General features: G+C 46.3%; 1 protein-coding gene and 1 long non-coding RNA gene across 11 annotated transcripts; one reads left to right on the forward strand and one right to left on the reverse strand.

The window, feature by feature from the left end:
• Positions 1 to 283: 283 nt before the first annotated feature.
• Positions 284 to 5,557, reverse strand: EEF1A1 (eukaryotic translation elongation factor 1 alpha 1). 10 transcript variants are annotated; one of them, XM_072642612.1, is made up of 9 exons: positions 5,275 to 5,488; positions 5,102 to 5,139; positions 2,818 to 2,995; positions 2,239 to 2,418; positions 1,733 to 2,029; positions 1,497 to 1,647; positions 1,118 to 1,374; positions 787 to 1,021; positions 284 to 689 (listed from the first exon to the last, which is right to left on the reverse strand). In XM_072642612.1, the coding sequence occupies exons 3-9, from the start codon at positions 2,959 to 2,961 to the stop codon at positions 565 to 567; spliced, it is 1,389 nt and encodes a 462-aa protein (XP_072498713.1). In that variant the 5' UTR covers positions 2,962 to 2,995; positions 5,102 to 5,139; positions 5,275 to 5,488; the 3' UTR covers positions 284 to 564. The 10 variants fall into 10 exon arrangements, with proteins under 10 accessions (XP_072498713.1, XP_072498714.1, XP_072498711.1 ...); XM_072642613.1 differs by having other exon boundaries at positions 4,967 to 5,139; positions 5,275 to 5,403; XM_072642610.1 differs by lacking the exon at positions 5,102 to 5,139 and having other exon boundaries at positions 5,275 to 5,557.
• A 1,989-nt stretch (positions 5,558 to 7,546) lies between these two features.
• Positions 7,547 to 8,781, forward strand: LOC140526414 (uncharacterized). Its single transcript, XR_011974363.1, has 2 exons — positions 7,547 to 7,865; positions 8,324 to 8,781. It is a non-coding gene; the product is annotated as an uncharacterized lncRNA (long non-coding RNA).
• Positions 8,782 to 9,883: the final 1,102 nt, after the last annotated feature.

Raw genomic sequence — 9,883 nt, forward strand, 5'->3', positions numbered from 1 at the left:
AAAAAAAATTTTATAGCATGTTCCCCCTATAACTACAAAAAGGTGAATATCATTTTTTCCATTTAAAGGCTAAAGTACAGCCGTAACAGGTCAGGTAACATTAAGCTTTGTCCAAACGTAAATTACATTTTACAAAAATTACTATAGTTAGGCCAAGTGAACTCACTTGCCAATGTTGCTTTTGTGCCCAAAAATGTAGCCAAGATGGCCTTGTGCCAGATTATTTTAAATGCTTTCCACCCCCATTGAATTCTAATAATGGTTGACCCAAAGAACACACAGGTTTCGCATTAAACTGCTTTAATGGTCTCAAAATTCTGTGACAGATTTTTGGTCAAGTTGTTTCCATTTAAAAATTACTGATTTTAAAAACTAATAACTTAAAACTGCCACGAAACAAATGGTCCACAAAAACATTCCTTTCCTCCTGAAGCTTTTACGATGCATTGTAATCATTAACCAGTCTTTTACTATTAAACTTAAATGGCCAATTGAGACAAACAGTTCTGAGACCGTTCTTCCACCACTGATTAAGACTGGGGTGGCAGGTGTTGTACAGAATATTCATTTAGCCTTCTGGGCCTTCTGGGCAGATTTTGTGACCTTGCCAGCTCCAGCAGCCTTCTTGTCAACTGCCTTGATGACACCAACTGCAACAGTCTGCCTCATATCACGAACAGCAAAACGACCTGAGTTGGGAAATGGGATTCGTTAGTTCTTATCTGACATAGGATGCAAAGTAGTTAAAAATAAGGTAAAAAAGGTAACAGGAACTCAAACACTTACCCAGAGGAGGATAATCAGAGAAACTCTCCACACACATGGGCTTGCCTGGAACCATGTCAACGATGGCAGCATCACCAGATTTCAGGAATTTAGGGCCATCTTCCAGCTTCTTACCAGAACGCCGATCAATCTTCTCCTTCAGTTCAGCAAACTTGCAAGCAATGTGAGCAGTGTGACAATCCAGAACAGGTGCGTAGCCAGCACTGATTTGGCCTGGATGGTTCAGGATAATAACCTTAAAGAAAGAAAAATTCACATTAAGACAAATTACGCACATTTCTAATACCCAAAACATATTTGGTTATGTTCAGACATCAAAATATTATGATACCTGTGCAGTGAAACCAGCTGCTTCCATAGGAGGGTCATTCTTGCTATCACCAGCCACATTACCACGACGGACATCTTTGACAGACACGTTCTTGACATTGAAACCAACATTATCCCCTGGCAGAGCCTCACTCAAAGCTTCATGGTGCATTTCGACAGACTTTACTTCAGTTGTAACATTGACTGGGGCGAAGGTGACCACCATGCCTGGTTTTAGAACACCAGTTTCCACCCGGCCAACAGGTACAGTACCAATACCTGTTGAAAGCAAAGCAAACCTCCTTTATAAAAGCAGGAAAATGGTCTTGTTGTCTTTCACCAAGCCCTGCAAGAAATATAATTACCTAGTCACATAATTACTTAGTCACATAATTACTTACCGCCAATCTTGTAGACATCTTGGAGGGGTAGACGAAGGGGCTTGTCAGTTGGACGAGTTGGTGGCAGAATGCAATCCAAAGCTTCAAGCAGTGTAGTTCCATTAGCATTGCCATCCTTGCGAGTGACTTTCCATCCCTTGAACCAGGGCATCTGCAAAAAGTTTTTAATTTAGTGATTACAAAGCTTGGGTGCATCTTTGCACATTAAATTATTTAAACAAATGACTTAGACTCACATTAGAGCTAGGCTCCAGCATGTTGTCACCATTCCAACCTGAAATTGGCACAAAAGCTACTGTATCAGGGTTGTAGCCAATTTTCTTAATATAGGTACTGACTTCCTTGACAATTTCCTCATATCTCTTCTGGCTGTACGGGGGCTCGGTGGAATCCATTTTGTTTACACCAACAATCAGTTGTTTTACACCTAGTGTGTAGGCCAGAAGGGCATGCTCACGGGTCTGCCCATTCTTAGAAATGCCAGCCTCAAATTCACCAACACCAGCAGCAACAATCAGGACAGCACAGTCTGCCTATTAAAACAAGTTGAGAGAATACTGAACAAGTTCTGTAAACACTAAAGGACCCTTTCATTTAAACCAAACAGCACTGTTAGGTAGTAAGTCTAAAGCCCAATGTTAGCCCAACCTCTAAACTGATTTAAAAAACAGTACCTAAATGCACAACTAACCTCTACCATTATTACATTATTCCTATAGTCTAATTTTAAAATACTACAAACCTGAGATGTGCCTGTAATCATGTTCTTGATGAAATCTCTGTGTCCTGGAGCATCAATAATGGTCACATAGTACTTGCTGGTCTCAAATTTCCACAGGGAGATATCAATAGTGATACCACGCTCACGTTCAGCCTTCAGTTTATCCAAGACCCAGGCATATTTAAAGGAGCCCTTTCCCATCTGCAAAAGAGTTAAGAGTTTAAGCTCTCTGACTTGAATTAAATCTAAGTTTCCTAGATGGATGCTAGTATAGTTTCAATTACTGACTTGATAAAAATAACTTGTGACCTGGCTTAACTAGGTGACAGATTCCTTACTCAAATCCTATTTCCTATCTGTATGTATGAACTCTTCTCACTACCCTCTCAAAGGGGATAAGGGATTTTCCAGACAACTTCTGATTAACATAAGTTTATAAAATTACTTAATACTTTGATAGTTTATTCTCACATGTAGAGTCCTTCAGAATTATGAAGGTGGAAAGCACTCTAATTTTAATACATAACAAATCTTGGACTTTATAAAACCATTTGACCATCTAGGAAAATTCCAATATCCTTTCCCTTGAAGACTACATACCTCAGCAGCCTCCTTCTCGAACTTCTCAATAGTTCTCTTATCAATTCCACCACATTTGTAGATGAGGTGGCCAGTAGTGGTGGACTTGCCAGAGTCTACATGTCCAATGACGACAATGTTAATGTGAGTCTTTTCCTTGCCCATTTTTGTGGAAGTTTAGCGATGGTTTTCACAACACCTGCGCAAAAACAAAAGCTTTTAAAAAACAAGCTTATACTAACAATCAAGTGGGGGGGAGCCTACGACCTTTAACCTCTAAAAACTTATGAAAAATTCCAAGCCAGGGCGGCAGCCCCCGCGTGCCAATCCAGGCAACAGCGGCTGCTGCTCGGGCCTCTCAATCTCCTCCCACCAGACACACGCGCACACACTCAGCACACACGGGGCGAACTCCGCGGGCGGAGCCCCTCCCCCAGGCCGCGGCATTGTGTGCCCGGAGGGGGGGCGGAAGCCGGCAGCGGCCCCGCCGACGTCCAGGGCTCGGGGTCGGCCACGCAAACTAGACAGGGAGGAGCGGCGAGGCCCCGGTCCCTTTGTGCCAGTACCTCACCCGCCCGCCGCCGTGTCCTCCATTTTGTGCTCCCTACACCAGGACCGGGGAGCGGCCATTTTTCTGCTCACGCACCCAGCCGGCCGGACCAGGGGCGTAGGCCCGGCTCAAACGCCGGCCCTCACTCCCGAGAACCCCCCTTCCGAAAATCATTTTCCCCACCTGCCTGAGTGGCCCCCAGAAATGAATCTAACCCCCTCCACAGCTCCCCTCCCCCTACCGCCATGCGGCCCAAACGACGAGGCCTAGCCTCTCCCGGGCCGTCCGGTCGCCATCCTGCGCGCCCCGCCTGCCTCTCCCCGGCCCCGCCCCTCGAGCCGCCGAGGCCGCGCCACATGTGCCACTAAGTAGAGGCGGGTGGCCTCCGGAGCGCGCGGCTCGCACCGCCTCCAGTCCCCAACCAGACACACGCACTCGGCCTCACAGACATGACCGACACCGCGAGGGGGGGCGCCGGCGCCGACCCGCACATGCAGAAGGGTCTAGGAGAGACCCCGCCACAGGCAGGGTAACGCCCGGTCGCCATCGTGGGGAAATCGTCTCAACCTTTACCCAATAATCACTCAGAACACCGAAACCCAAGCAAAAATGAGAGCCGATACGTGGAGAAGCCTGTGGGAAAAGCGCGCGGGGGCCGACCCAGCACGAGGCTGGGCAGCGCGGCCGCAGCTCGTGCGGCCGATGAGGCCCAAGCACGAGGCGTGTCCCGGGAAAATTCCAAGGCTCGAAAGCGCTCCCTTTTCAGACCCAAATTTGGGCAGAAAAGGAAAAAACAGACGAAAGTTAAGAAAAAGGGGAATTGAAGGGAGAGACGCCGAAGGCCGTAGGCCTCATGCCAGACCAGGCCTGGAGGGCGCAGCGTTCGCTCCTACCTGTGTTCTGGCGGCAAACCCGTTGCGAAAAAGAACGTCTAGGGCGGCAGCGCTACTTATATACTGTCCTCCCCCTCCTCCCTCCGGGAAAGGAGGTGGGGCCAGCCGCGCGTCACCGCTACCCAGCTCCCCCCGCGCTTTAGCCACCCGCTCGGGTTCAACGTGCCCATTCGTCCCCTCCCCCACTAAGCCCCTTCCCAGGGACAGAGGGAAATGTGCGCCCAACCCCACAAGGCGCATGGAAGGCGCGCGCATCCATCCTCGCCCCGCCCCGTCCAATTCTCTGACCGGAGTGGGTGGCGGACAGACACTAGTCGAGTCAGCGTTTCTCAGTCAGAGAGAGTTTTACGACGATCCCTTAACTTCCCTCTCGGTTTCCACTCGCCCGCCCCCTCCACCACCCCCCCCAGGCAGAGGCGAGTCTTTTTGTATGAATTACTCTCAGGTCTCCGGGGTTCGGCGTTCATAGGGAGGGGGGAACGGTCCAAAATCTTCCTTACTGCCTTCCAGAGAAACCGGCAAATGCAGCCAGACACAACTAGACTAGTGAACACACGTTTCCCAGGCCTTAGATCTCGTTGCGCCCCGAAGGGGGAAGGGGAGAAGAAAAGGGAAGCTAATCATTCACCCCTGGCCCGCGGCTCTTCGGCGCTCACTCCCTCCGTGGCTCCAAAGCCCTTCCGCTCTCCCTCCGCCCCCGCCCCTCCACTCCCCCCTTTTCCTTTACTTGGACCACGTGACGCCGGCGTCCCGGGCGGACGCTCAGCCGCGCCGGTCCCGAGAGGGCCTTCCCAGGCTTCCACGGCGGGGCAGCTTGGTGGACGCGGACCCGCACCCACTTGTTGGCCACGTAGGGCCTTACCTTCCGTACCCTCGAACCGTGGTCTCTTTACGTTTTCCCTAAGGGTTAGATAATAAGTGATGAGTTTACATTTAAATGTGGGTCTCTTTAACTCCTTCCTAGGCACGTCAATCACTGCCTCCCCTCCCCCCTCCCCGTCACTATGGTATCCCCGTAGGGCCAATCTTCTTTACCGGCTCAGGGGCCTTGCTTCCTGGGAAAAGATCTGCAATCGCCCCTAGAATTCGAGTCTGGAAAGCCACCGACGTACGCATCCTTTTGTGATTCACCCTTTCCGGTTTCGACATCCATTTCCTTTCCCCCCCTCCCCCCAAAAGAGAAAAAGGGGGTCCGCAGGAGAAGTCTCGGACGAATCCTTCCAGCTGGCTCGGTCCTGGCCCACGTCGCGGTGCCCCGCTCTGGACGCAGCCGCGGAGCCCGCCCTTCACCGCGCCGAGGTTCTGCCTGCCGTCTAACGACGCGGCTTCACCAGAACCACGCGCCTTCGCCGCCTGCCGTCTCCGGCCCGACCGCGTCTGCTTGGAATCGGAATTAAGGACGAAGGGGACGGCTGAGAGGAGATTCTGGAGTACCGGGGCGATGAGGGTGGGGTGGGGAGGAGGGGGAATGGTTAAAAACATAGCCTGAAGTGCCTGTTTACCGAACCCCGGCGTGTGTGTTCATACACATGCATGCCCACATTTTTATCTGTGTCGTATGTGAACATATAAATGTGCTGCCCAACTCTGCATGGACTAACCAGTATTTCACTACGCCCTGTAGGGGCTTTTTTTTTGTTTACAACTTTTAAGTTTAAATATTGCGCCCGCGAAGGATTGAGGGCAAAAAGCTAACATTGGGAAAAATTAAATATTATGTTAAGGGCCTGTTCTCTTCACGGCACTGTTGTCATTTAACTATGGCATGCACTCCGAAAAAAGATCATTGACCAAAAAAAGTTTTATCAGAAAATAGGTAGCCTTTTCTGTATGGCTCATTTGTCCTTCCCCTTCTTTCTTATGCTATACATTGCAGCCCACATAGAATACACACACACACACACACACACACACATATACACATACATACATACATAAACACACACGCACTTTATTCTGTGTCAGGGGCACCGATGCATAGCAAATGAAATTTTAAAAATACTAGGTTCGTGATTTCTCCTAATCCTTCTTTTGTGGAAATGTTGATGGATGATTTCCTGAACTAGATTTTCCTTCCACAATTATCCATACTTGCGTATATCAGAAATGAACTGGCTATCTAAGTCACTGGATAAAAGAAATATTTAGAAGGTACTTTGAAAACTTTGAAGCACTGTATAAATGTCGATTAATGTTAATGGTACCACTTAAAATTTTCTTTTCTGAGTACTCTTCACTGTTTACATCAGAATTTTATCAGAATATTTACACTAATGAAATGTGGCTGATAGGAGAATGGGAGGGTGTCAAGAAATAACAATGTTAAAGAGTGAGATTTTGATACTTTGAAAAAAGTAGTGTGCTGAGCATAACTAAAAAATCAAAGGAAAAAATATAATGTAAAGATAAAAAAAATCACTTTTCCAAACTGAAAACTAAAATATTCATTATAAGGATGATGGTTGTTGGTAAGGTGACATCTCAAGGGATGTTTAAGATTCCAAACTAGATCAAGTAAACAGGTGTATTTAAATGTGACATTTCAAACAACACATTCTTAAGATTCAGTTGAAATAACTGGAATTTGTACATTGATGTTGAATTATTGTATATTTAGCAGTATGCACCTGCAGTTATTCAAACTGCCATTTTCAAACATAAGCAAATCTGAATAGGGACCTTTACCAAATCTCAGCGTTTATTGCTTCAGTTTAGAAATAAAGGCATGCAAGCACTTGTTCACTAGCACCATGCTGAGCATTGTGGAATTCAAGGAGAAAACCAATTAACAGTTCTACAGAAGCTTAAAAAATCTTGGGATCCCAGTAACTAATCCTGTTTGAAATGAACAATATTCAAATCTCACCTTTCAGGATCACCTCAGCAATATTGCTTTGCTCCTTTCACCAAAGTACTTTCAATTAAATGTAATTAAACTAACAAAATGGGCCAATCAGTTTTTATCCTGTTCAGCTGACCAGATGCATGGAAAACAGTCCCCAAACATTCCTCATTTAGGGAAATGGCGACCAAAACAAGAACACAAAGCAAAATCCTAGACCCAGCTAGTTGTTTATCCCAGTGTATAAACATACTTTCTGATTGGAAAGCCAGTGATTGCACATAGTTTGCCATTTTAAACGACTCCCTTTTAAAGAACCTGCTTCAGTTGGGTCTTAGATCAACAAGTTACACAGAGAAATAAATCCCCGGTCCCCATTTAGATGGGCCAGTGAGCCTGGTACGGGGGTGCCCACTTAGCCCTGTGCTGAGTACGCTATACAATTTGTTGTTCTTTTGTGATTTTAATCACAACCTGAGTGCCTCAGTTCCTCAGTAGAGATGGCTAGGAGAGTGTATCTGGCTTTGGGGCTTTTTACGGGGGGCGGGGAGGTGGGGGTGGGAAATCGTTCTTCCGCAGGCATACTAATTAGAAAGGTTGTGAAGAATAAAGAGCAGAAAGGATAAACTGAGTTCAGTCTTCTCTCTCTGGAGGCGAAACGAAGGTTGCACATTTGGGGAGAAGGGTATGACTGCGTAGCAGACAAAGTTTGGGGAGTGGTACTTTGGCAGGGAAGGCTTGAATAATAAGTGAAGAGCGGGGCAAGGGGCATTCAAACACCCAGGTAAGCAAGTTCCAATCTCCCATTTCTTTGTGCTTTTCCAAAGGAACGGGGGGAGGGGGGAAGAAGGAGGGAGGAGCAGGAGCTAAGTCCAAGAGGTGCCTCAAGGACGCCTTTTTGTCCATGAAGGTTGGGGAGGGTGGGGCCCGATTGGGGCCATTTTCCTGTTACTATGGGGCAGGGTCTCAATAAAGTGGCTGCGGCTTGCTGAGACTATCGAAGGGGACACCTGTTTCCCTGTGGGGGCAACTCTCCAGCGACCAACGCTGGAACGTATACTGAGCGCACAGCAGGGGATCCGGGGAGTACTCTTGAACTACACCAAAAATCCGAAGGGAGTGGTGGCTGGGACCAGTCCTGGGGCTTCCTCAGACCGCAGGGAAGCAGGATCGCTCCCCCCCTCCCCAAGTTCTCTAGCCTTGCTGGGCCTGCACCCATCCTACGCACTTCCTTCCTTCCAGGTTTGGGTCCACGTTGTTGGGGAAAATCCAAGACCGGAGACCAGAAGAAACCGGGTCAGATAGAAAACAAACACGTGGCTAAGAGGAGGAGGGGACATTTGGGCATTACGTCACTGCCACTCCTAATGGATGCCTTCTGAAAGAGTAAAGATGTAAATCTTGAGACGAATTCTCTCCCTCCCTTTCTTTTCCTTCCTTCCTTCCTTCCAAATGTTATTGGTACATAATCAGTAGCAGCATTTTGGTTTTCTAAGACTTTGAACAGCTACAATATGCCCTTAACTTTAACATTAACATTAACAATGTTACAGTAACAGTGGGAAGAAGCTTAGAGCTGGTTTTGGTTACACCCTGACGTATTTTACTTGAATTATTTTTTTCTGACTCGATCATAATAGTTTACTGTTCTGCAAAGATACATAACACTCCAAAATTATCATTAAACATTCATATGATGACTTTTTGCCTACTGGAAGTTTTACTTTTTTCTGTTGAAGGGGATAACCTTCATCTATAGCTCTTTTATGTACATGGATTATGATATGTTCTCCAGCATACAATCACTATTCTCCTACTATGTCTAATTTAAAAGTTTTTAAGAAATAAATTCTATCTAGCTGTTACTTGGCATATTTAGCTTGTTCCTTTGCAATTTGCAATTAAATCCTTTTTTAAAGTATTCTAGAAACATTACAGATACTGTCAAGCTGGGTTCGTGTGTTAATTTAGCTAAACTGCTTTTTTTCTCTCTGTTACAAGTTATGGTTTCTGGGAGAAAAGCAGAGAGGAATATGTTGGAGAATGAAGGTGACAGATTTAAAAAGAGCGTCCTAGAATACTAATCTATTAATCCTAGGAACGTTTTGGATCCAAAATTCAAACTCAAATTCACATTGCAACAATTTACATGTAAGGATTCTATGATCATTTTGGGGAGAAATCATTGAAAGTAGATGACCAAAGAGATTAGGGGAAAGAGGACTTTTGAAAACAATAGCAGAGCTCAACAAGTTCCCTGTTGCATAGATTTGAACAAAGATGTAATGAGGAACAAAGCTGAGGGGCCCAGAAAAATGTCAGTATTTCATAGTCTTGCCTGTGTAGGATGTAGCTATGTAGGATGTAGGTCAGCTACAGTGCTGGATTTGGATATCAAATCATGCCCCTATGAGCTCAATAACATAAAGACCAAAGCTCTCTAAGGCAAAATCTTATTTCTTGGTTCCAGAATAATGATGTAGTTCCAATGTTTTTAACAAAGTTAATTTAAAATAATTCTTTACTTGTCTTTTTCTGTAATATATCTACCCTATATTGGACCAGCTAGGTGGTACAATGGATAAGAGCACCAGTGCAGGAGTCAGGAGGACCTGAGTTCAAATTTCTCCTCAGACACTTGACACTCACCAACTGTGTGACCTTGGGCAAGTCACTTAGCCCCAATTGCCTCATCCTGGGACATCTCCAGTCATCCTGATGAATATCTGGTCACTGGATTCAGATGGCTCTGGAGAAGAAGTGAGGCTGGTCACCTGCACAGCCCTCCCTCACTCAAAACAA

This window comes from Notamacropus eugenii, chromosome 2 (assembly GCF_028372415.1).
Source record: "Notamacropus eugenii isolate mMacEug1 chromosome 2, mMacEug1.pri_v2, whole genome shotgun sequence".
NCBI classification, from domain to species: Eukaryota; Metazoa; Chordata; class Mammalia; order Diprotodontia; family Macropodidae; genus Notamacropus; species Notamacropus eugenii.

Coding starts and splice junctions, on each gene's coding strand:
- EEF1A1 (XM_072642610.1), bottom strand. CDS start 2,961: ATGGGCAAGGAAAAGACTCACATTAACATTGTCGTCATTGGACATGTA. Junction 1,022..1,117: donor CAGCTGGTTTCACTGCACAG/GTATCATAATAT, acceptor TCTTTCTTTAAG/GTTATTATCCTGAACCATCC. Junction 690..786: donor CTCTGATTATCCTCCTCTGG/GTAAGTGTTTGA, acceptor TTCCCAACTCAG/GTCGTTTTGCTGTTCGTGAT.